We start from the raw sequence: 26525 nt of genomic DNA on the forward strand, positions 1-26525 counted from the left end.
GTTTTCGTAGAGTCAGGACGAACCAGAATCGGAAATGGAATAATGTTTTGAACCTATATGGTTTTTTAATCAGGAATTTCCGAAAAAATAGAATGAAATCATATTTCTGAATATAATAATTTTGAAAGTCAAAAAGTTTCTACAGGATAGAAAGCAAAAGTTAGTTGTCGTCGACGGATTCTTGACAAGCGCATGGAGGGAGGAGAGGCACGGACACTGCTAATTGTGAGGAGAAGACAAAACTGTAGACGAGGGGATATAGGACAAGCGGGTGCCGTGTGCCCCGGATAAGCCGATAATCTTCGTTTTTCTTTTCTTCATTTCTTTCAATTCCAAAACTCTCTCTCTATATCTGGCTATTCAGAAGGTGAAGCATACGGAGAGAATGAGGAGGATCCGTTTGGCATTTTCCGAACGAGAAGAATGTCCCTAAAAGACATTTCTTGGATAGTTCTGAATTGCAGAAGGGAACATAGTGAAACTAATGTATTGCTTACCATCAATCTTATCCAGTTGTATTCATTCTGAAATCATTTGTTCGTGTTTAATAACATTTTGGGTATAGTTGCTTAAATTAATTTTCATTATACATAAAATTACAGTGGTTCAGGAGTAATAATTAGTTCAAGAGCTCATAAGCACAGTGTGACAGAAATAATTTATTTTTTAGTTACTGTCGCTGCTAACTTTGCAGCTTCCTTTTTGGCTTTCAGACGTGCGATCTGAAAAACGGAATTGGAAAAATTGCACACAAGCTTCAGGTCATATGCTAGTCCAAAAAAAATTGTGGAAGAAAACCGTCGTTGGACATCCCGAAATGAATACTACCGTAACCTAAAAATTTTTTTTTCCACCTCTTTTTTCGACTACGGTAGTCTTTCGTTTTGGAAGCTGCGACCACGTCCGCCCACTGGCGTTTTCCTTCCACGATTCTTTTCAGACTAACATATTTAAAAAATCTGTTATAATCACCTCTTCTTTAAGATGTTGATTCTTTGCTTCTTGTGCAGCTAATTCAATCGAAAGAGCGGCACTATCTGATTGACCCTTCTCTATTGTTTCAATTGCTCGTTTCAAAATTACAGCCCTCGAAGCCTGAACACGTTCTCCATTTGTATCAGGAACCACTTCTCGGAGACTCGTGTACATGTCCTTTATGTTGTCACGACGTCTTCTTTCGAGGGCGTTATGTTGTTCTCGGGCATGGCGCTTTGGGTCGAACTGACCGGGTAATCCAGGTGGAGCAATAGGAGCAGTCTGATCTTCTTCAATGTCACTTATATCAGACATCTAAACTGTTGTTACTTGATGTTTTTTTTTGACTATCATGAGGGCGAGGTAACAATTGGAGAGCATTATCCTTATCTGGATCCTTAAAAGAGAAAAATGGTTAAATGAATAGTTTATTATCACAAGGATTGTAAGTAATTGAAATGAAAACCCGTGAATGAACAAGATCAAACGAAATACTGCATAACTATGGGCAAATACTCATTAGCTTGGTGATCTTTTGCTAAAATAGTCTCACTTGCTAAATTTTGATCATTTGCTAAATAGAGGATTTGTTCAAATTGAAGGCTTAGGCTGAAACTCCTTTTCGGAAAACAGGTGTTTAAGCCTAAGCCTAAAATTTAAAGCAAAAACCGGAATATTCTGTAAAAAATTCAGTCAAAAAGTACTGAAATTAGCAAATAACAGCAAAATTTCCACTTTTTCATTTTTAGCAAATGATCAAAATTTAGCAAATGAAATTTAGCAATTGAGACTATTTTAGCAAATGAGCGAGGTTAGCAAATGAGCATATTTAGCAAGTGAGCATTTAGCAAAAGATCATCAAGCTAATGAGTATTTGCCATAAATATGACACAGAATTTAAAACAATTTGAAGCGACTGTAAATTGTGAATGAGGGTTTCTAATCTTCGTCTTCTTGTTCAAGATATTCTTCTTCCAATTCTTGTAAGTCGATCGGATTTTGACGAAGCTGAGTTGGTGTGTGTCGTTGGCATTTCCGATTGAGTGCCACGAGGAAAATCTCGAGTCCGTAGATCCATTCCAGAGTAAGTTCTTTTACCAAAATGAAGAGCAAAACGGGGTAGAGACACATCCGAATATCGCGACGAGAAAATCGTTCGGGTAGAGACTGCCTGAGGCGCTTTGCTAGTGTTCCGAGCAATGACCGATCTCTTTCAACCCTTCCCCAAAAACTGTTACCAAACATGTACTCCACATAACATAATATGGAAAATAGCAATGTACCACACAATCTCGGCTCATATTCCATGACAAACGGGATGTACCAAATCCGATATAGTATTGGAATATGAGTTACCAACGTAGGAATCGCTAAAAATGCTCGGTTTTCCAGACTGTACAGAACGAGAACCATCATGGTACTGAGTCCGGTGGAGAGCACAGACGCGAGAAGAGCGAGGCATAAGAATGCAGAAAAATGGGATCTCCTATGATAGTAAGCATCAAGACTAGTCCTGAAACAATTGGTTTATGCCGAGATTATGAAACATCTCTTACGTTGTCCACCTTATCAAGACTAGGTCATCGAAGGTGCTGCACACGAAATGAATAGACAGTGCGAAACCAGCTCCACAAATCAAGCCAGGTAGTTGAAATCCGTACGTGTATAATGTGTGATAAAAAAGAGCAGCAATGAAGAATACGTAGATGTACAATTGATGTTCCAAACGAAACGATCTTTTTTCGCATTCAAAAAAGGCCAGGAGGGTGGAAGTGATTTGAGCACCAACCCAGAAATGGTATGGATCAAACACTAGTGCCTGTAAAGATAATGACTCCTTTTGTACTTGTTAACACTGAATCAATCGGAGTGTGGAAGAGAGAAACTAACATAGTAGAACTTTTGCGTGTATTCCAGCCACCAGGGATTTGTTTCAATAGTGATACTGCACGTTATGCTGGATTCTAGAAGCAATTTCACATCTTCATATGGCTTGAGCTGGTAAATCCCAAACTCAAAACCAGTTCCATTCATCAACTCGTCTTTTCGCTTAATGAATTTATGTCCTCGTATGATGGTTGCAGCAGTAACTGAAAGTATAGTTCGTGATATTGTAGACTTGTATATATCCTTACGGCAAGGTCCCGTAATATAGAGAATGATAGATTTGTTCCGCTGCACATCCACATCAATCCATTGAACACCGTTTACCGTGATACTGTGTTTCTCGCCAACTTGCACTGTAACAGCTCCCTTCTGTCTGTCTTTCTCCCATCCGTTCGGAAGAGGTCCTCGTTTTCTACTTTCCCAAACATCATGAAAAGTTTCCGCGACAGACTTTCCAGTTTCTCGATCCCTTCGCTCTCCATAGAACATGAGAAAATCTGCTACAGTATCCAAGTAAGGTGCGCATTTAGCCATTCGATTTCCTGTTAGACCATTGTCGGGTACATCATCGATCGTCCAAACCGGAATACGTTGTGCATTTTTTCTATGTAGCCAGGAAGGATCAGCAGTTGTGTCGTCGAAGCCTGCTTCAAATGAGACCGCTCCCGTTTTGTACGTATCGTTGCGAAATGCGAACATGAGTGTACGCATTCTAGACATCGGAGTGTTCTCATAGTGACCCGGCAGTAGCCACGGAGAAGATTCGAATATCATCATGCCTGGTGTAACGTCATCCACTGGCACATTTTCAAAATTGTTTGACTTATTTCTGAATCTCTCCCGTTCGATCATCACTGTCTGAATCGCATGAACCGAACCTAAACCATGTGACATATGTAGAGGCCTTTCATCAGGATGTAATTTCTGTATCTCCTCCAGCGAATAACTTATCAACATATTATGGTTTTCTATGGTATAAAGGCTATACCATATCAGACTCATGTGCAAATCCATGGAATAAAAGCGGAATCGGAAACTGGACTTCTTTGTCCGTTTCTGCATTAGCTTAGCAAGAAATAGATGACGATCCACGTGATCTTTATCACCAGGCCAGAAAAGGACTGGAATTGTACGAGTCTTCTTCGGGTGTTTGCTTTCTGTTATAGCAACTGATGTGGTCTTGACATTCTCGTCGTGGGAGGTGATATTGGTATTTTTGTTTTCGCTGGTTATGTTAGCCTCCTTGTTATTAGACTTTTTTCCGTCAAGTGTAGGCTCCATTTCATGCTCCGTTGGCTTTTGTTCTATGCTTTTTTCTATTGTGCTGACAGGTACTTCGTTCTCATGGGCATCTTCTGGTAAAACGAATTCCATCAACTCGAATGTTTTTAATTTTCCATATCCACGAAGCAATGGCTGGAATAAAAACATTCGCAATTGTGATCTCTGTGGAAACTGACCTTCATGGAGATGTGATCCGTGAAATTCAGTGGCTGGCAGTTCAAACTATCTCGATGCTTGATAAATGATTTTGGAGAGAAATGATATGTAGATACAACAACTGCCAAATACAGAACAATTGCTATAAAACCGACCCATCGCGTTTTACTTGTGAAGAATTCTTTGAATGCCCGCGCTTTCTCCTTTTCATCCATCAGCACACGATATGGCTGAAAAAATATTCAGCTGATTGAGATGGTTAAATACCAGAGAAAACAAAAAAAAAAGATTCCTGGAAACAACTTGGGGATTGTTTGGCAAGGCAAAGAGGCATTAAAAGATGCGGGTAATGACAGTCAAATCTAATAGATCAAAAATTTAATTGTAAGTCTAAAGTTCCACGAGCTCATGCAGATGCAAAAATTGTAAATTTTGATGACTACGGTGCCTTTCAGAGCTTATTCGCTAACAAACGAATTTTATGAAAAAAATTGTTGACATGAAAAACCTAATGAATACCGAATCTTCTTTCTTGCATATTTTATGATCAGCACAAGACCAGTAATAATGAAACACGAACAAATTTGTGGGAAAACAATAACACAGCAATATAATGCAGACCGGTACGAGTGCAAAGAAATCAATGAAAGTTGATACGATCTCGAATCGAAAACTATATATAAGACACATAAAACTGAAAAAAGCGTTAGCGAAGCAGTGATGTAAGGACAATTTTGAAAAGTAGGTCGAAAAATTCACTTGTAATCAGAAGTCACTTCTTCCTGTTTCGGAAATTGTAGGTTTGCTTCTGACGCTGATCTTGTTGTAGTTGCTCTGTGTATGATCTTGAAGCTTCTGAAGCTGTAACTGGTGACGTCACTTCGACTGGCGGCCTTCGTGTGGAATATGACACAAAACGAGCACAACTGAGAATCAGGAGAGCAAATCCTGAATAAAGTTCCAGTGGCGACGAGACGAGATAAAGGAACGCTGGTGTAATTCCGTAAATCATAACTCGCATCGTTACTTCTCCAACGTGTAGAGTTGAGAATAGTCCCCATAGATACATCAAGAAAGTGTAAAAGGCGGGATGATATTGAAGACCGTGAACCGTTATAGAATCAATTGTGAACAATGGGACACCCACAAGCTTCAGAATGTGAGGTACAAGCGCCGGTGCCACGAGAAGAACGGCCCTTGGATGATGACGCTGAAAATTCAGAAGATTTCGGAATGTTCGCCCACTAACGACTTACGAATGCCATACAAACAATCAAGAAGATTGCTCCCTCGTTGCTTGCAGTGATTGTTAACGCAGAACCAATGAAAAATAATCCATTGATAAGCATATCATCTCTAAATGCTTTGTGAGCAACTTTCAAAAACTGAAGTCTGGAAAGAATCAGAACATCAACCAGGAAGCACAGAAATCTGTATCCGAGCGCCATAAAGTATCCTATAGCCATTGGAAGTGCCATAGTATCAGATGTATCCAAAGTACCGTGAAGAACGGCACCAAGAGCAGCTACATTGATGAGACCAATGACTCCAGCTGACCGTAATGGTGGTTCACGAAGTAGGATTGCGAAGAAACAAGAAGTGGTTATGAATGTAGCACCAACTTCATTCAAATGAGAGAACATTACCTGAAGAATATTTTGGTTGATAAAGACTTTTCACAGATGTATCACCTCGTAGAATCGCCAAAGATAAATTATGAGAGAGTTCGTCATTTGAACGTCGACATGGCATGGCGCGTTGACATTTAGAAGAAAGCGAACTTTTTCTTTGTCAGCTGCGCGATATATCCATGTTTGAACGACTCCGTCAGTTGCGTTTTCGAAGTGCATCATTGACTCATGGTGACGTACAGTAATCATAGAGTTAACTGTAAAGTTTTATGAATTGATTATCCATCTGAATCACTTCAAAAACTTACCACACGTCGCATTGACTCTGACTGAAAAGACTTGGAATCTTTCAGGTTTGAGGAGAAGAACGAATTGCTCTTCTGGGATATGAAGTTTCTCGTACTGCTTTCCAATTTGAATTTCTTTTGTTGGGATTTCATCAATATGACGGACTAGTTTAGCCTGCTTGATATTCGAATCCATTTCATCCTTATAGAAAGTTTGAACCACTCTACGGCCAGTCCATTTGTTGAAATGCTCTCCGTAAAAATACAAAACGCGAGAGACGTGCCTAACAAACTCGTTACACCATAAAATCGCCAAATGATCCGCACCGAGATCGGAAACCCCACCGACTGCCCAAATCGGACGATGTGTAACATTTCGCATTATCGACCACTCATCAGGTATTTGAAAGTCACGAAGCCCTCCTGTGTAAGCCACTACTCCAACGTGCTTCAGATCAGATGCTTGAAGTAGATCCCATTTCGTGGTGAGTAACTTATTGAGTCGAAGTGTAGTCCAATCATTGAGAATTGCTGTAAAATCTATCTTGAAACACAGAAAGAAAAATAAAACTTACGTGTTTTGGTGATAGGAGCTCCTTTCACAATCACTAGTTCGATATCATCATGAAAATCTGGATGAACAGTTGTGAGAAGAGCGACCATTCCTCCATATGAATGTCCTATAAGCACGATCCTTCTCTTCACGCGCATTAATGATTGTATTTTTCGAATAGCTTTCATAACATAATCCAATTGACGATTGACAGTGTGCCCATTCATGAAAGTCTTCTCCTCGTCGAAATCAACAGCAAAGAATCGAAACGAAAACACCGATTGTCTCATTTCAGTCTTATTCTGCATCACGGATGCGATCGATCGGACTTGTTTTGCAGATCCTTGACTACCAGGGATGAATAGAACTGGAATCTGATTGATGTCGATCGTGCTCCGATTCCACCAACGATACCCTTCATTGTAAACGGAAAGACTATAATGACTGACTTCATTATCTGGTACAGGAATATCCTGAAAAAATAGTCAGTTCCAAAGTCAACTATAGGAAGTACGTACCAAAAACTGAAGTTTTCTGTACATGAACGTCATTGAGCAGGAATTATGGCTGTGAACAGTGACGTGAAGATATGCACCAACTCCTATCCCTACTGCTGCGATGACGAATATAGAGCCAAGCGTAAATGCTTCGAACATCACAAACCGTTCCCGTTTGGTTTCACCCGGGCTACCCGTGCTCATTATGGACTAGAATCTGAAAAACAAGAGTAAACCATGCAAGAGTTTTTAGAAAAGAGTGATATGGTTAGGTGAAGGATGAACCAAGAAAGAAAACCATCAGAAGCAGTCCAAACGTTCAACAGTTTCTATGACTTCATTTTTTGGAATAGTATGACTACAACAAAATTTCTAAAAAGATGATAATAATAGCACATTTAATGACCACTGCAGCTGACAAGAATAGCGAAGGTTGATGAGGAACTCATTTACATTTAAAATTTGAATATCAAAACTGACTATGAGAAAAATAAAAATAGAGTCGTTAAACAGGGTGAAAGGCAGTAAAAAGCGGTTAGATTGAACCGTGTGGTTCGCATTGTACGAAAAATGACTATGCCTGAAATGAAAACCGAGAAAATAAACTAACGGGAAAGTTATACAACGAAAGTTCAAAATGTAAAGGGCTGGGATGTTGTGGTTGCGGAATTGCGGATAAGCATCTCGATTGTGCTATCGATTGTGCTGCGAGGCTGATAATCTGTAATCTCTTCGGCCGCTGCAATCTCTTCGTCATCACCGTAGAATCTAAAATATGTTTTTTTCGATTATGTGGGATGACTAATACCTCTCGAGTATCGTGAATGCTTTAGCATGAATTTCGAAACATTGGCTCTCCACTAGAAATTCTAGCTTTTCTCGACATCCAATTTCCTCGAGTTTCTCAGCTACTGGGTTAGTGTTATTTTGATTATAGAGTTCACCAAATTGAAGTAGTGATGTGATAGCATCAAGAATCTGAACATATTTTGATAATTTACAGCGTATAGTAGTTCTCAGAAACTTACGTATGATACTAAAGAAACATCCATACATGTAAGGAGATCGGTGAATGCTGTGAGCATTCCTAGCTCAATGACATACTCAAGATGTCGGCGATTAGACGAAGCACAGCAGTGACAAATGACAAATGCAGCTTCTTTGCGAGCGCGGTATTCAGCTGCGTCCATTACTCGAGCGACTTCTTTCAAAACTCCGGACTCGATCAGTTTATCAATGGTATGCTCTCCTTCGACGCAAATATTTGAGATGATAAAGCAGACTTCCTGTGACATATAACTGACATTGACGAATCCTTTGAGAACACTCAGAAGACCAGCTTCTATCATTTCCTCAGTAAAATATCCAGTAGCTTGAATAATGTAGCTAATAGCACATTTTACTTTTGGTCTAGCATTTCCCTTATCATTGCTGAGATTTGCGACAAGTATGGAGCATAGTTTTTGTTCCTGCATGTGCTCATAAATCGGTGACCATTCTGCCAGAGATGCGCAAGCTGATGCAGCGTCTGTCTGAACCATCGCGTCGGTCGAAGTTATTCCGCTGGTAATGATCTCAAGAAGCGGTGCAACTTCCTCTACATCCGGACTATACTTATCCAGTTTTTCGCAGAATAATGACACCAGCCACATCAGTGAGCGATGAAGAAGAACGCTCATTGGTTGTGTGCTGATTAACAACAGTTCTGGAACAATAGCATTGTCCAGAGCCAGGTTTCGATAGATTAAGCTACGAATGATGAAGCAGGCTATTGACTGAAAAGTGTCACACAAAACATCCTCGTCATTGGAAAATTGGGAAATGTTGGTAACAAGAGCTTGAATAACTTTTTCGTCTGGGTTGAATGCTTCATTTGCTTGAATGCCAAGATTGCTGGTTATAGAAAAAATTTCAGCAATAAGCTGACGAGTTGCATTTGAAATCATCCTGAAAAAAGTGAGATTGAAAGAACGTCTCAGATGACTGGAGCTTTCTTACCGATTGCAATAAACGTCTGATATTTTGTTTAGAATCTGACCTTTGGCAAGAGCTTGTACCGTCCATCCATTATATTTGACATTGTCATGCAACCTCGTCAGTGATTCAGAAATCACTTCGTCATTCATACTGTGCAAGCCATCAACTACTTTTTTGAGAATTTCGGAATTTTCGTCTTGACTCAAAGATCTTTCTGTAGTCATTTTCCGATTCCTTTCGAACCGTTCCTCTCTGCGACATTTTCTAATTTGAACTTCGTCTTCTCTCCGCTTCCGGCGCATCTCGTTCTGATCGCGAGCTGTAATAGATTTCTTGAATGACATAACTCAAGAATCAGAGTGCACTTACCATTCGTTTTATACATTTTTGATCGCCCTACATGGTTAGGTCGGTGATCATCCATTCTGCAAAAAAAATTAAGTGAATTCCAAAAACGTTACTTCAAGAAAATCGAGAGAAAGACGGACAGGGAGAGAGAAACAAACAAAGAAAGACACTTCGAAAACGGAGGATGCGTTCATCACGTGATGGGTGAAGAACTATTAAGACGGCTGATGCATAAAGTAGCCTAATAATACAAAGGCTAATAGGGTCATGTAATGGCTGAGAAAACTGAAAACAATAGAAAACGAGCGAATTTTTTCTGTTGTTCTGTTTCACGGTTTCCTTGCAGAAAAATATCTGTTTCGGGAAGGCATGCGAGGCGATTGCAAAAACTGCGCGCGGCGCTGCTTGTGGTTTTACGAAACTCCGCCCATTAATCTTTTTATTAAATTTGCTTGTTAAAAAACGAAAAAGTTCTGTAAATTGAAAAATCCTTATGAAATTCAACTGTATTTGACCTCAAAAGCTTAAAAATATATGAATTGAAAGCTTATGTGCACAGTTTTTCTTGATTTTTAAGCTGAAACCTAATTTTATGAATTTATTCTTGATTGTGTTCTAGAATATTCGTTTGCAGATGATATATTGTCGGAATTAAACAACTGTCAGCTACCGTGTATGCAGAAATGAGGCCACGCCCCTTCCAACCGCCGCATGGATTTCCGCACGCTTCTGAGATTCTCGTATATTATGGGGTTATTCATGACATAAAAATGTATTTTTTGGAATTTTTAAACACAAAAAATTAATGCATGCATGCGAAAAAATGTATTTTTTTGTATTTAAAAAACAAATCATGCATAACCCCATTAAAGTTTCTGTCCTATTTTTTTTTTGATAAAAAGGTAATTCAAGAACGTTTTCAAATACAATTATATCGGAATTTTTATTGAAAAATAGCACAAAAACTCTAAAACACGAGAATCTCACAAGGGAAGGTTTTTTAGACAACGGTTGAGAATTCGCTCAAAATTTGCACACTTATAGTTTAAGACATGCTCTATACGATGACGAAACAATTTTTAGCCCGTTCTCACTCCCAGGCCGGAAAACTTTGTCTGAAAATTTGGGCCGATTTCGGTGAGCTGGGGATTTCGGCTTCCCCTTCCCTCCTCTACTAATTCCGCGTGAGAGGAAAATATCGGTTGTGTGGTGTTGTGGTAAGAGGGTGACTCATTAGGATTGACTATGCTGGTTCGACCCCCACTGTGGTAATACTTTTTTTGCATTTTTTGAAACTAATCCTTGATTCCAAATTTGCCCCCCTAGGCACTATATGACACTTTTTGATTAATTTCAAAAGTTTTCAAAGAAAAAAAATTTCATGAGAGTTTGAGGAAAAAACAGATAATGGTCTTTTCGACCGGTTCTTACATCCTATCGTTAAAAACGAAAATTTCAGTCTCTGCAAGTTGCTCAATTTTGCTCTTTTTGAGGTGGAGTACTGTCAAATCGATCACATACAATATTCGAACCTACTTCTATAGGTTTCAGTTAAGTTCAAGCGATATTTCAGAAATTAGGAACTGTCAGTTCTAACAACAATCAGATTTTGGAGATTTTTTGAGCCCAAAGACAACATTGGGCTGAAAAAATTTGTCAGAATGCTATTTTTATCGTTTCTGAATAATTGGAACGTTTTTTCGCACTTTTCAAAAAATCATTTTCAAAGTGTGACCCCATGGTGATTTTTTTCAAAATTTCTCAAAAAAATTTTTTTTTGAAAATGTTTAAAAGTTACTTTAGAAGATAGAAAAATGTCCAAAAATGAGTTTCGCACTCAAGCAAATCCTGAAAAACTAATTTTTAACCTCGAAAAATGCATGTTTTTGGCCAAAATTTAGTACTAAAAGAACTTTCAGAGGCCATATTTCGGCTCCTTTTGAGAACGGGCTAAAAATTTTTTTGGATTCGGATTCAGCATGTTCGAAAGTACCTTTGTACAAATTTTGAGCAAATTCTCAACCGTTGTCTAAAAAACCTTCCTTTGTGAGATTCTCGTGTTTTAGAGTTTTTGTGCTATTTTTCAATGAAAATTCCGATATAATTGTATTTGAAAACGTTCTTGGATTACCTTTTTATCAAAAAAAAAAATAGGACAGAAACTTTAATGGGGTTATGCATGATTTGTTTTTTAAATACAAAAAAATACATTTTTTCGCATGCATGCATTAATTTTTTGTGTTTAAAAATTCCAAAAAATACATTTTTATGTCATGAATAACCCCATAAAATACGAGAATCTCAGAAGCGTGCGAAAACCATGCGGCGGTTGCAAGGGGCGTGGCCTCATTTCTGCATACATGGTAGCTGACAGTTTTTAATCCCGACAATATTACGCTACTTTTCGAACAGACGTGAAGTGTCGTCACCTAAATATCATGCATCATGGCTCTCTCGTTGATCCTTCCTATGAACTTATTGATCCCTGCCCTGATATTCACGCCTTGTTCATTCAGTTCGACAACCGATTTTTTGGCGGAGCATTGGCCTGCTGTGAAGTAAAATGGAGCCCTCGAATGTACACGTAGGTCTAGCAAGCATAGTCTGCTGAAGTTCGAAACAGACAATAGAGTCTTTAAGGTGCGCTGGAATCTGTTCATACGAAGTGCGTGGAGGAAGAGGAGGACTCTGTTCAATTCGACTCAGTAAACCTCTTCTCAGCTTGAGACCAAGAAAAGACCTCGTTGAAACGCTGCTGGTATTGCATATGAAAATTTTCCTAACTACGAGATTTTTTCAGCACGAGATGATCCACGCATTCTTATTTGTCAAAGAGCGTAATCGAGATCGTGATGGACACGGACCTCATTTCCAGTCCCATATGCATCGCATCAATCAAGCAGGAGGAACAAATATCACTATTTATCACAGCTTCCATGACGAGGTCCGACTTTATAAGAAACACTGGTGGCGATGCTCTGGACCATGCAGAGACAGAAGACCATTTTTTGGTTATGTAAAAAGAACATGTAATAGAACTCCAGGACCAAACGATAGATGGTGGAGTCAACATCAACAGAATTGTGGAGGTAGTTGAGAACTACGAAACTTTATTCTCTAAATTGAATTATTGCAGGCAGCTTCTTGAAAGTGAAGGAACCAGAAGGTTTCGGAGAGAAAAAATCAAGTAAGAAGGATGTTGGACCAGCTTCGAAGAAAAGTGTAACTCCTCCGAAAAATACTATCGATGATTATTTCAAGAGAAATGATTTTTCATCAAACCCCTCGCCGAATAAAACTCCGCCGAAAAGCTGTCCTAGCTCGTTATTCAAAGGGTCCGGACAAAAACTTGGAGGGACATCTACATCTTCATCACTAGTGACTAATACTACTGGAGGAGTTCGGCTTGGAGGAAGTACTGGAGTCAGTCGTCTTCTTCCACCTGTGAACTTTATTTCACCTCCTCGTTCAACTCCAGAAGTCATTACTCTTGACGATAGTGATGACGATCAACATTTTAATGAAGAAGACGACGCTTTGGAGGCCTCATTTGTACTGACTGATGATATTGTTATCTGCCCATCTTGCAATATAGAAGTGGAGGAAAGATTTCTTCATGGACATCTTGACTACTGTCTCGCATAACTACTCATTTCTTTTTTTGTACCTAGACTAAAATTTAAACTAATGCTTACATATCTTACGCTTTCATGTCAAACGCTTTACGGTTTCAGCCCTACTGTCATAAAAATTTACGGTTTTGTATTACGATTTCAAGCTTTAAATCTATATTTTTCGTGAGAAGTAATAAGTAAAAACTGTACAACTTGACGAAAGGCAAGAGTAAGTGCACTTGTGTCTATGATCGGGAATTGGAAGAAGAAGTGGGAGGGAAGATTGAATAAATAGAACAACATTGCGATAATATGTCTGAAGAAATACCCAAAAAAGTGAAAAAAACAATTATTTTGAAAGATGAGATGATTTCCTTCATAAAATGCCCAATTTCTTCAACTCTTCCCGCTGCCTTTCCAATTCCGCGTCGTTCGCCATCAAACGATCACGCTTGTCGCGTGTTAATGTACCGTATCTGCAAGTATGGACAATTGAAAAATGGGATAAAACACTGAGATTCTCACTTTTCATTTTCTGTGCTCACTGGCTTCACAACTGCAGCAACTGGAGAAGGACCAGATATGCTAATGGATCTTGAAGGCGTTGGAATTCCAGAAGTATGAGCAGTTGGAGGCGATGACACATCCCGTGTCTTTCTCAGCTGACCTTTCTTTTCCTGATATAACCGACTCCAAACATTATCATTCTGAAACCATTATAAAACGTTTAAATCAGAAAGTCTCGGCTACCGTAATCCCTCTTATATAAGGCCACTCTATACTCCGCTTTGATCTTAATAATCTCAATTTCTATGAGAGGTATCAAAAATGTGTCAGCTGATAAAATGTTAGTAGTATTATGCTAAACATCTTATCAGTTGACACATTTTTGATATCTCTTATAGAAATTGAGATAATTGAGCTCACAGGGCGAGTATAAGTAGTGAGATCTTACCTTATCTGCACTATGACTTCTTTGCGTTACACTTTTTGGTAGTGCTGGCAGTTTTCTCTCTAAAACTGGAGTCTTTATGCTGTCTGCTCGTTTTGGAATTCTCGAAATCCGTGCTTCAGTGATCTCTGGACCTTTTGGTGGTTCTTCTTCTTTTATTTCTGCAGGAGGCATCTCTACAACTCTCTCCACAACTGTTTGTACTGGAGAAGGTGTTTTTGTTTGGGTCTCCATCTCTTTTCGAACTGGAATCGAACTGATTGGAGGTGGGATAGGAGCTTTCGCGGTTTCAGTTTGAGTCGGTTTGGTTTCAGCAGAAAGCTTTGCAGTTTGAGTTGAGTCTTCCACTTGTTGCGATTTCTTCGGACTGGTGGCTCTGTTCACTTTTGGAGACGGTGGTGGTTTGTGAATTGGTGATGGGGACTGAAAAAAGCTTTCAATCAAGTCATCAAGCTCAAAATAGTCTTACCCTGGATATCATCTTTCTTGGTTTTGGCGGTAACTCGGTACACTGTTCCAACTTTCTTGCAATCGGTGGAGTTGGTGATTTGACCTTATCGAAAATGATATCAGTGATTTCAATTCTATCACTCAATGTTTTCTGGGTTCCATCACTTGCAGTACTTTCCCTACAATCGGATACTCCATCGCTACCATAATCACTGCTATCCATTCGACTGTTATCCGCATCACGTGCCTGGCTACTGTCATCAGCACAAGTTGTCGAATCAGGTTCGACCATTTCCTTCTTTGCGGGAAGAGCATGCTTTTGTTTTGAGTCAGTTGAAGTACATCTTTGAGGAGTTGTGGCAACAGAAGTTGGAGTGGAAATTGTGCCGAGTGGATTGAAATGAACATGAGTCAGTGTGTTACTGCGGAATAGTGGATGATATCTCATTTCCTTTTCTGAAAATATGTGAAATGTGCTACCGTACTTCCTTTAATAGAAGCTCGCCCGAGCAGTCAACTTTGAGCTTAATTACCGTAAAACCTCTAATAGAACGACACCCGGATCGTCCACTTTGAGCCTATATATCTCATTTCTTTTGAAAGATATCAAAAAGTGGTTAACTAGTAAAATGTTTATCAGGATATCAGCAACATCAGGATATCAGCAACATTTTACTTTATCAGGATATCAGCAACATTTTACTAGTTAGCCACTTTTTGATATCTTTCACAGAAAATGAGATATATAGGCTCAAAGTGGACGATCCGGGTGTCGTTCTATTAGAGGTTTTACGGTATCTCGATTTCTGTGAAAAATATAAAAAATCTGTCAACTGATGAACTATGTATCATAATATCACCAATATTTTACCAGTTGACCACTTTTTTTTTATCTTTCACAGTAATCGAGATGATTGAGCTTGAAGTTGACGTTTTGGGCGGGCTTCTATCTGCAGCGTTTACGGTAAGGTTATCTTACCATCATCACTATCACTGGTAGACGCATTTTCGGAAAGTTTTCTTTCAAGTTCCAGCTTTACCTGGAATACAAACTTACAGTATTCAGTTTTTTCACATTTAACCTACTTTGTACGGAGATGAATAACTGAGTAAAGTCACCGCATCTTCATATACCATGTTCTCAAAGTTAATGGTCAATGACTTGATTTTATCTCCAACCAAAATGTTCCCGCACTGTTCAGCAATACCCTTTGAAATGATCTCTTTGACAAATATTCCCTCATTCATATTTCCTTGAATATTGAATCCAAGTCCACCGATGTCTTCTCCGCGTAGCTGGACGCCTACTTTCCCCTCGACCTCATTCAAAAACTCCATGGAATATGCTTTTTGAGTTCCAGTGTCTTCCATTTTCCTTTTCAATTTGAATGAATCGATCATTGTCATTTTGTCCTTATTTATAGATTTCGGAGCATCACATCCTTTGTCTTCCACGTCACATGCATCGTTTGCATAAGCTGACTTTTCATCTGTTTCTCTCAATGTGCCTGAATATTCTCACTGTGAATATTTTCTTAGGATTTTACACTGCTTACTAGAACGTCTGTACCAAACATATAGAATCATAGCAAGTGCAGCAGAAATCAGAAATGCAGCAGCCACAGATCCAAATATGACTCCGAAGAGTTGTCCCCGACTGAGACATGTGTCATCAGCTAGAGCAGTTTGAACAAGGAATAGGAGCAGCAGAAGAATAGGTAGACTACCCATGATGTTATGTGGAATTGATCTGAATAATACACAAAAATAGGGGAAAGAGAGGAGATGAAGAAAAGTTGAAAAACGAAGAGAAATAGGATTGTGTGGTTGTCTGGGGTTGCGGTTCGGCGGTTTCTTTTCGACGACTTTCGAGATATTATCTGCGCCTAAATCTTCAAAGTGGTGGAAAACATACATTGAGAAAAAGAGAGAGCTTCGCGGTAAAAATAAAATAAAAGGTGACAATCGAGAAAATGTCAAAGGTTGCATTTTCTAATTGAAACTGGCTTGGCAACGGAATAAATATTACCAGTAAAACCTGTAATAGAAGGCCCCCCTCACTGTCGAGTTTGAGCTGATTTATGTCGGCTCCTGTGCAAGATATCAAAAATATGTCAACAAATAAAATGTTTGTGATATTATGATAAGTAATTTATCAGTTCACGACTTTTTTCTATCTTTAACAAGAACCGAGATAAATTGGCTCAAACTTAAAAGTTAGTGGCCCTTCTATAACAGGTTTTAACGGTATTTTAAAGAGGAATTCGAAAACTTCTCTAGAAAATAGTACAGTATCCGGAAAGCTTATCAGACCAAATTTAGAAATTTTGGAATTCGAGGAGACAAATGATAAACTACCGGAGGAGAAAGTTTCGGAACGAGGTGATAGGTCAAATTGAAATTGGACAGATTGCATAAGTGATTGATAAACAATCGTTATCAAAAGGGCATTTTACAATGAACCAGTTTTCTTTTAAATAGTTGAGGAGTTTCTAGCCAACGACATGTAGTGATCACATCTGGAAGTTTCAGAAATGACCACATTCAAACCAGACTAGAGAATGTTTCTGTATGAGTAATGGAGCTTCAGAGCATTCTAGTAAATAGGTGAGAACTGATAGCACTTTTTGTGGTGGTTATGAAATGAAGAGAACATATTAAAACTGAACTGAACTATAGTGAATGGAAAACGGGATGATTGAGACTTTTCCGTTTCACTAGTACACTTTTCTCGGAAAACGGACCTCAATTATTGGCTAAGAACTAAAGAAACAACACTAGATTGTATAATGATACGAAGGAAAAAGATATGTTCATGCAAATGAATATATTCGGAAAGTAAGGGAGAGCGGACACGACCTTGAGTAAGGAAAGCAGCAGGTGGACAAGAAGAAGAAGGAAAAGAGACAGTGATAAATATTCGGAGAAGACAAAAGAGAAGGTGTTCCGTGTGCTGAATCTAAGGAGAAGAAGTTGCTGAATTGAGAAGGATAGGAGAAGATATGAAAACGGAGAAGCTGTTGATTTATGGTATCGAATAAACGGATTGGAATGTTGCGTGGGATATCTTTTGAACTTTTTCTGTAGTTTATATTGTCAACTTGATAATATGGGTTCCAAATTTCGCAAGTATCAGAGCGTACCAGAAAAGGGAGTTGTTACAGTATAACAAATAACGCTACAGTAATATATCGTAAAGTATATCAAGTTTATAAACCGAAGAAGTTTTGGAAAACTAGACAAAATGGCTCATTCATTGTTGTGTTATCATTTCCCTTTTATTGAAATTGTTCGGACAAAGGACATTCAACGCATCAGTTTGATTGACTGATAACTCAAAACAATCTTTTAATCTGAAGGTGTTCATGTTTTTTCTGCGTTTTTTTTCTAAGTGAAATCACACGTATCAGTTGATAAGGAGAAAGGGTTGATAATCTTGCAGATAGGTGGGCTAAGCAGATTAGGTGCAGGGTAAAGTACGATTCTTTTGAGAAACTTAGTTCCGAAGTTCAATTTCAATTGGATCTTTTAGTTTTAAAAAGATTCTTTATGCTTGTACTTTGAGCCTATATATCTCGGTTCTCGTTACAGATATCAAAAAATGGTCAACTCACAGAATGTTTATTACATACCTGCAAAATCAGGGCCCGGTCCGGGGGCCTGACCGGGCCGGGCCGGGTATTCCAGGGCCCGGGTTCTCCGAAAAAAAGAGCCGAGAAATATTCGCTCAAAGTGCAAGTATAAGGTGGGCTTCTATTAGTGTTTACGGTAAATAAAGCAAACGATAACAGCTTTGCCCATTATGACACTTTACTTCAGAAGCACTAAGAAGGTCTTGATCATCTTCTAGTAGAAGACTTCTACCAAGGAAGAGACGAATCGAAATCAGAATAAGCCGCCACAAAAGCGGTTCAAATGTATCAACGAAGCGTGATGAATTTGATGTTTCGGGATTCCCGAGACAGGCAAAACACAGAAGGAGAAAGAGAGATCCGTCGCGCTGCAGGACGCAATAATCCTATTACACAATCGACCATACATGTTCCAATTTCCCAGATACTTTCCATTGTCCATTGAGGACACACATACAAAGAAGCTGATACCTTCGAAACTTTTTGAAACAAATTTAAATGAGAAACGGAGAGAAGATAACACTTTGGGCCCCAAAGTTTGGGATTTTCAGAATGTTTTGAGAATCTGAAAGGATTTCAAATAGTCTAGTCTAAAAAAAGAAAAGAAACCAATGCTGAAACAGAGGAATATCTAATTCGATGATGAAATGTCTCTCCAAAAGTACAGTAATCTTACTCAGATCCCCAGGAAATGAAACGCGAAATGCCTACCGTACTACCTCTAATAGAAGCCAACCCAAGACGTCTACTTTGAGCTCAATTACCTCAATTCCTGTGAAAGATCTCAAAAATTTGCTGACTAATAAATTTTTTACATAATGTCAAAAAAATATTATCAGTTGATAAGTTTTCGATATCGTCACAGGAATCGAAATGATTTAGCTCAAAGTTGACTGCTTGGGTGGACTTCTATTAGAAGGAATACAGTACGTTGTCCACCCATGTTTAGGGTCATAACTTGAGATCTGTTAGAGGTATCGGCCTAATTTTTTGAAAATCGGATTTGAGACAACAAATTATATCTAGTAGACAAATTCTGTAATGAAACCTTAAAAACTACACGAGTTATCTGGAAGAGTCTTTTGCAGTATGCCTTTTGCAACCGTTACAAGCTTTTACGTCCACTCCATATATCAGTAGATCACAACTTTCAGCGAAGACGGAGGTGTTCAATTTTGATTCTGAACAACTAAAATCGCTATTAAAAGTTCGTTTTCATTCTCTTTATTTGAGTTTGTATCATGTCATGGGATCTTTTGCCGACTGATGCTGGAAAAGCTTCAATCCAGGCAGTTGGAGTAGCTGGATGGACCAATAAGCTATCAGAAAGCAACGAAATCATTCACATTGTCATATCAACTATTTTCTCATCCGAAAAACAAAAAAAAAACAGGATCAGCTCAAATCCTGCCCTGAAGATCCCAACCTTCTACCAGTACTGTCGTTTCAAACTTTTTGAAGTCGTGTAATGGTATCAAGCAGGAACTGAAACTTGAAGTCATCAAGTGGACGGGTTAGAGGTGTCTCAAAGATGATCCAGGCATCAAAAGAGCAATCATGGTCCCAGCTCCGACACCTACCGACGATCAAAAAGTACGTTGTCTCAACTTCTTTCAAAAGTGCATCGGATCCAACTGGGGGAAGGTGTTAAAGTTCAGCATGATCTACCAAAATAACCTTAGCATGAATGTTTTTCATTCCAAAAAAGTATCTGATAAAAGTATCACCGTTATTTTTATTTTATTAGTTGCCAAATTTCGAGTATAGGAACCGAGATAATTGCCCAATAAATAAAACAACAGATGGTGCGCCTTCGGCGCGATTCAACCCAGTTCTTACTCGTTCGCCCTTAGTTTTTCACTGTTTTTAATGGGTTACGTAAATCTACATTCAATTTTCGAGTTTTTAGAACTTTTCACACTTTACGCAATTAACCTTTAAATCAATCAATTTTAGGTCACGCCCTCTACCTCTGTCCACGTGGAAAAAATTCCACGTATTGAAAAAAAACATTCCTTTGGGAAATCCCACTTTTTGAATTAGTTTGATAATTTTCACTAGCACTTTTTGACTGCCATGAAGCTCCCTGCGTAAGCTGTTTATTGTTACACTTGCTTTTTTCTTTCGATTGGTCGGATGCGAAAAAAGTTATAAAAGACCCTAAGGGTCGCCATGTTTGGTGGTTCATGGCTAGGTGAATTCAATTTCACTGAACGTCCCCCTTTTGCAAAAGACTCAATCAAAGAAAAAAGAAACAAAATGAACAAAAACAATAAATAGCGACCGTATATCTTTTTAGGAGAGAAAAAGAACTATTGAAAATTAGAAAACTGTCTCCTCGGAGACAGGGGTTTTGTGTTGGTGTTTTCCCCCAGTGAAAACCCATTTTCCCTTTCATGTACTGAGCCTCTACGTGGCGAAAGGGATCAACAGACGAAAGTCTGGCTAATCAGTACACTTTTGAAACTTGCCATTTTTCATAATTTTTGTTGATATGTTCAGGAATATCTACATTTGAAATTTTTTTCAATAAATCCTTTTTTTACATTTTCCATTTCATCTTTCTCTTTTCCAAGCCCGTTTCCAAGAAGGAAAAATCAAAATTGAACACCTCCGTCTTCGCTGGAGGTTGTGATCTACTGATCTTTGGAGTGGACGTATAAACTTGCAACGGTTGCAAAAGGCATATTTTCAGACTCTTCCAGATAACTCGGGTAGTTTTCAAGGTTTCATTATAGAATTTGTCTACTAGATATAATTAGTGGTCCCGAATCCGATTTTAATATAATTAAGCCGATATCTCTAACAGCTCTCAAGTTACGTCCCTAAACGTGGGAAGACGTAAGAACCTGCAACGCACTGTACGGTATATAAAAATATGGGTTGCAACTTATTTGTGAAGAATACATATGTACTGATAAAAGAGATCAATATCAAAACTTTACAAGTTCGAGAAAATAAAAAATCAAATGAAAAAAAAAGTGTCAACTGATATGATAAATCTGTCCATCATCTCCTCAAGGAAACACGAAAAAAGTGCGGAGAAGGGTGGGTCTCTCTCCCTAAAGAGAAAACTGTCCTCTGCCTTATTCAACATCCTTTTTTTTCCGTCCATAGAAACTTGTTGGAAACAAAACAGATATTATAAGGAGAAGAAGAGAAGGACAAACGTTCCTCATACTTGACTGATATACAATAAACTGTTTTCTTATCATAATCCAAGTGTTGGCATATATGACATAAGGGGGATAGGGATACGAAAAAACTTGTATTTTTTGGATGCCATCAAAAGCAACACAAACTATTTATACAATGCCAACGCAAAACACCAACTTTTTGATATGCACTTTTGGGAGAGGGGAAACGACGACGAGTACATTACAAATATGGAGTTGATGATTTAGGAGAAGAGGATAATATCCATTGAATGATGATGTTGCTGATGATGATGTAGATTTTATGGGTGTTCGATAGAATCGGTGAGATTGAGAAGCTATGTGACAAAAAAGGGATAAAGAAGGATGGTAAATTCGGATGGAGGATCTGCTAAATCGCACTCTTCTGGTGGTGATTCACCGGAGAATGTGCATCACATCCCCCACAATCACTTTCTTTTATTAAATTCTTCATCATGTAACCAGTATAAAAGCCCCTCTATTGTATCATTTTATATCGTTCAATAAACCAATGTAGTTTTAAAACAGAGGATTTCAAGAAAGCCAATTCAAAGGAGTTCTGTCATAATTAGGATTTTTAGGCTGAAGTTTTGGGCTTTGAATTATTATAGGAAGATCAGTCCACCCAGAAATGTTCGAAATGGAATTCGAAATTCTGAAAATTTTGAAAACTCCAACCATTTTTCACTTTTGATTTTTTTTCGAAATCTTTCTTTCAATTTTCACCAGTTTTTGGGGTTTTTGTGATGTCAAAATTAAACTCCTACTTTAACTGCGAATTTTAAAAAAATTCCGAAATTTTCAAAATCGGAATATTCCGAAAATTTCAAAATTAGAATTTTCGAGAATCCGAAAAATTCCGAAAAGACCATTCCGATCATCCTTGAGTCTACCGTAATTCCTCTAATTGAAGCCTACCCCATAAATACGTCCACTTTGAGTTCAGTAATCTCGGTTCCTGTGAAAGATATCAAAAATCTGTTAACCGATAAAAGTTGACAAGTTTGTGATATCTTTTATATAAAATGAGATAATGGAGCTCAAAGTGTAAAAAAATAGGATGGTCTTCTAGTAAAACGAATACGGTAACCTAGAAATTATATGCTTTGTTTTATTTTACTGATTTCTCATGAAAAATTGTCTATCCTTTGAACTTTCTTTCCGAATCAGCAGACGTTTCGTTTGATATAGATTTTCGTGCGCAACAAAAAAAAATCGAAAAAGTTTTCATCAAAAAAACTTGCCTACGAAAAGAAGAAAAGGAGTGGAAAGTGATGGATGAATATTAAAAGATAAAAGGATATTAAAAAATGAAACAGAACAAAAAAGGAATGATTTTTCAGTGCGAAGAACACCTAAACTTTTGAAATATAAAAAGTGATGGGGTGTGTTGCGGGATGACTTGCTTCCTCTTTGTTAACATATCTCTACATCTCTTCTCATCTTATCATCTCTCAATTCGTGGCTCCGTATGATTTCAAGTGCTCACACGGTAGGGAGCCGGTGAGCACGAACGGAGATTAGGTATGTTAAAATCGAACCGAGAAGCATGCTTGTATGAAAAAAAAATGTGGAAGAAAAAAGCTTGTGGACCTGGTCAACAGTTCCCGGAACGAAAACCACCGTAATCACAAATTTTAAGTTCTGTTTTCTTCCCCCTTTTTCTCGATTCCTCCTCTATTTAAAAAATGAAATTCACTGTTCGTGCATCTCTAATGTGAGATTAAATTCAAATATGTTTATTTTATAACTATTCATTGTGGGAAAAATCAAAATATTACAATTGAGTTCAATAATCGAGATCATGCAAAAAATAACAGTTAATGAGGAGTATTCTTTGGTCCTCTGATGAACCTGTTCATCACCCATCCTTTATCCACCGGAACACTTGGGTTATTTTGGATGAAGCCAGCCTAGAAAAGATTAATTAGAACTTGAAATTGTTTATTTGCTGCAGTGTTGAACCCTAATAGAAGGGTCCACATTTCTATTGTTCGAAAGTACCTTCGAAGGGCTGTTCTATCAATTAGAGGGGCACTTCTATTTTTCCGGGTATTTTTTTTCTTACTGCCAGAAAAATTCGGTGAATCCACTTTCAAAATTCATGAAAATCAATTGACTGAAATTGAGGAAAATTTTTGTGCAAAAAGAGTGTTTCAAAAAAATTCTGTGAAATAGTGAAATTTCCGGACTATTTTTCACTGAAAACGCACGGAATTTTTCAAATTTTAACGATAAATTTAAAAGAGAGGCCTTTCTTTTGAAGTGAACTTTCAAATACGGATTTTTGTATGTAAGTTTATGCCTACCATTGGAGATGATTTCGGCAACTTTTCAAGTCTTGTTTGATCGATCACTGTGCTTTGATTTGTGGATGCTGTAGTTCTGAAATTAATAAGTAAATTCCATAATAAACTGAAATTATTTTCCACTTTAGGGAATCGGGCTCACTCTGAACCGAACTATTTGCCGTTTTTTTGTATTCCTCTAGTTCTTGAATAGCATAGGATAGCCGTTTCTCGGTGAGTTGCAGATTGACGCGGAAAGTATTCTTCTCCTTCGCATGAATATCATTCAGACGGATGATCTCATCTCCTGCGAGTTTTTTGGCATTTTCTGTCTTGTCTCTGATAACGTGTTCAATCTGCTCGGCACGTCGAATCAGCGAGCGCCAGAAATCGTTTATCATATTGTTCGGGAATCGTCCACCTTTCAGAATTGTCTTCAAAATATCGACGGTTCTAGAAAAGGTATCCGAACTGTAGTAGTAAGGAGGAGGTTCAAATCTGAATGATTCAGGAAGATCTTCGAATCGTCTTCCCTCGGAAAACTCTTCCATGTTCTTGATTAGCGTGCCGATTTCGTTTCGAAGACGTGTATCATCCGGATTGCTGGTCTTCTCTTTTTTGAGATTCTCGACTTGTTTTCGAAGTTTTTTGATTTCCAGAGCTTCTTCTTCCAGTGTTCGAATGACTTCCAATGCATACTGATACTTTTCTTGTTCCTAAAATGACTAACATTGGAATGAAGTGAAAATACTTACTAACAATTTCTAGAGATTTGATCAAAATAACTACAGTCTCTTGTTCTTCTTTCGATGTGTCATGTCTGGCGGCAACCTCTTTTTTCCGAGACTCCATCTGTGGCATCAAATTATTCTTTTGGAACTCGGCAGTTGGCTAGATATACCGTATAGTTTGAATATTATGTTTTAGTGCTAATGTCTTACTCTTTCATGAACAAAATTCGATTCTTCGGTTCGGGATGGCACATCAGATGTTTTGATAGCTTCTGTTTCCTTCAAAAAATAAATATCTGGCGTCTCAAGTGTATTCGAAGCCAGTACTTCTTGAACTTCAACTTGCGTTCCACACTCGCTTCTGTTGACATCAGTTTGAGCATTCTCCAACTCTTTCACACGTTCTCGAAGAATTTCAATATCTCTGAGAAGGAGTATTCGCTCTTTCTCTGATTCAATAGGGTCTGGTGGCATTCCAATAATTTCTAGCTCCTCAATTTTGGAGTTCAGAATCATATCTTCTGAGGAGACTGTTTTAGTAGAAATTTCTTTCATTAATGCCTCATTTTCTTCTCTGAGTGCTTGGTTTTCACTGCGAAGAAACTCATTCTCTCGTTCATTCAGCTTGGCACGTCTTGAGAGAGCCATGAGATTTTTAATGCCTTCTGAAGAACTTAATCAGTTAATATATTTTTTCTATCCGAATTTACCGATCACATATCGTTTTTCATCCGTCTTATTGTTTACTGCTGAAAACATGATTGAGGTTTGCGGTGATGTTTCTGCCTGAAAGAAAATTGTTTGAAAATCATAATCTGAGAATTTCTTTACCGAGGGTGAAGAAGATTCTTCATCAATGATACTCGGTCTTTCCGAGTTGATTTTTTCCATATTTGCCCAATAGCTCGTCGTTACAGACGTAAAAGTGCCGACTTTAAAAACAAACGGTTTTTTTTCTTTCAATTGAGAAGAAAACCGTTTTGAGAAAAACCCTACAATAAATCCTTAGCGGCTATGTTGTGTCGATACCCATTCTTCCCTGAGAATGTTCCTTTAAATACTGCGGTAGAATCGGAGGGTCTCACAGCGCGATCAGGCATGTTCGCGGAAGCAATACTCGGAAATTCAGGTATTCTAATTTTTTCCCAAATGTTTTTTCGGAAAATTGGATTACCGACATTTTACCGATTTTCACTCGAAAAATATCGCAATAAAAAACGAAAATTTTGTTATCCGTAGTAAATATCGCCAATGCGCGTTTAAAGTACCGTACATTTCGGAAAAACGTATTTCCAAAAAAATCGGAATTTCTCGCCGATTTTCCCTTTTCTTTTTTCCTAGCTGTTAAATATATACCTTATCTATTCAGTCTCGGAGTGATTGAATCATTAACTGTTACCCGTTTTACAATATTTTAAGTAAACCAGAATATCAACTGTATTTATCTAGTTGCATCCCATTTTTTAAAAAATTCCCTTTGTAAATATCATACTTCATAATCACCCATTTCTTTTTCATTCATTTTATTGTCGAATTAAAAAAGTGACACCTGAGAATTTGAAAACTTTTGCTTTTTTTGATATACGAAAAAGTGCTGCAAAAACGTAATATTTCAGAATTTCGGCTCGTTCGAGCTACTTTCGTGTTTAATCTTAGTTTTTTGCTTAAAAATAGATTCTAGAGATGCTAGCGATCGTTTTTACATCAAGAAATCAAAATTTTGTTCAGAAAATCCCACTAAATTCTCATGAATAAATTTGTTATCTACAGTATCCGTTTTCGCTCCGCCCCCTCGTAAATCGACACGAGCGCCGTCTCCGAGATTTTCAGGTGTCACTTTTTTTAATCCGACAATATTCCTTCTTCACCAGTTACCAGTTCTTCACCAGAGAATAGCCGTTCCAAGGCGCATTCAGTTTTACTAGTGGTTGGTCTCGCAGCGAATGTCTCTGCAGTCTCCTGCTGACGCGTTCTATTGGCGATATTGTATTGATTGCCTCCGAAGGAGGAGGCTCCTTGTGTTCGCTGCGAAAACATCGTTCGTGTCTTATATACTTTCACTTCTTCATTTTATGTAGCAAAATTCC

At 38.1% G+C, this 26525-nt stretch overlaps 6 protein-coding genes across 6 annotated transcripts; 1 reads left to right on the top strand and 5 right to left on the bottom strand.

The window, feature by feature from the left end:
• Positions 1-360: 360 nt before the first annotated feature.
• Cbr-mxl-1 lies at positions 361-1290 on the bottom strand (the record flags this gene model as incomplete). Its single annotated transcript, XM_045237541.1, has 2 exons — positions 361-429; positions 973-1290. The coding sequence occupies 2 exons, from the start codon at positions 1288-1290 to the stop codon at positions 361-363; spliced, it is 387 nt and encodes a 128-aa protein (XP_045097825.1).
• Positions 1291-1914: 624 nt separating this feature from the next.
• On the bottom strand, positions 1915-7474 carry CBG23146 (the record flags this gene model as incomplete). Its single annotated transcript, XM_002636429.1, has 12 exons — positions 1915-2488; positions 2532-2794; positions 2866-3065; positions 3111-4278; positions 4323-4532; positions 4924-4996; positions 5079-5512; positions 5559-5948; positions 5994-6190; positions 6242-6751; positions 6796-7246; positions 7292-7474. 12 exons carry the CDS (start codon positions 7472-7474, stop codon positions 1915-1917), a joined length of 4653 nt encoding a protein of 1550 aa, XP_002636475.1.
• A 428-nt stretch (positions 7475-7902) lies between these two features.
• Positions 7903-9671, bottom strand: Cbr-ima-1 (the record flags this gene model as incomplete). Its single annotated transcript, XM_002636428.1, has 5 exons — positions 7903-8038; positions 8079-8248; positions 8299-9217; positions 9269-9566; positions 9617-9671. The coding sequence occupies 5 exons, from the start codon at positions 9669-9671 to the stop codon at positions 7903-7905; spliced, it is 1578 nt and encodes a 525-aa protein (XP_002636474.1).
• A 2362-nt stretch (positions 9672-12033) lies between these two features.
• Positions 12034-13240, top strand: CBG23144 (the record flags this gene model as incomplete). The annotated part of the gene is made up of 4 exons (XM_002636427.1): positions 12034-12179; positions 12236-12353; positions 12396-12684; positions 12732-13240. 4 exons carry the CDS (start codon positions 12034-12036, stop codon positions 13238-13240), a joined length of 1062 nt encoding a protein of 353 aa, XP_002636473.1.
• Positions 13241-13585: 345 nt separating this feature from the next.
• On the bottom strand, positions 13586-16342 carry CBG23143 (the record flags this gene model as incomplete). Its single annotated transcript, XM_002636426.1, has 7 exons — positions 13586-13685; positions 13735-13916; positions 14165-14584; positions 14631-15067; positions 15591-15651; positions 15698-16119; positions 16168-16342. The coding sequence occupies 7 exons, from the start codon at positions 16340-16342 to the stop codon at positions 13586-13588; spliced, it is 1797 nt and encodes a 598-aa protein (XP_002636472.1).
• A 6897-nt stretch (positions 16343-23239) lies between these two features.
• On the bottom strand, positions 23240-25329 carry CBG23141 (the record flags this gene model as incomplete). The annotated part of the gene is made up of 7 exons (XM_002636425.1): positions 23240-23332; positions 23729-23804; positions 23852-24423; positions 24467-24598; positions 24649-25103; positions 25149-25224; positions 25270-25329. 7 exons carry the CDS (start codon positions 25327-25329, stop codon positions 23240-23242), a joined length of 1464 nt encoding a protein of 487 aa, XP_002636471.1.
• Between the last annotated feature and the right edge of the window lie 1196 nt (positions 25330-26525).

The sequence above is a fragment of the Caenorhabditis briggsae genome (assembly GCF_000004555.2).
Source record: "Caenorhabditis briggsae complete genome, chrV, whole genome shotgun sequence".
Lineage (NCBI taxonomy): Eukaryota > Metazoa > Nematoda > Chromadorea > Rhabditida > Rhabditidae > Caenorhabditis > Caenorhabditis briggsae.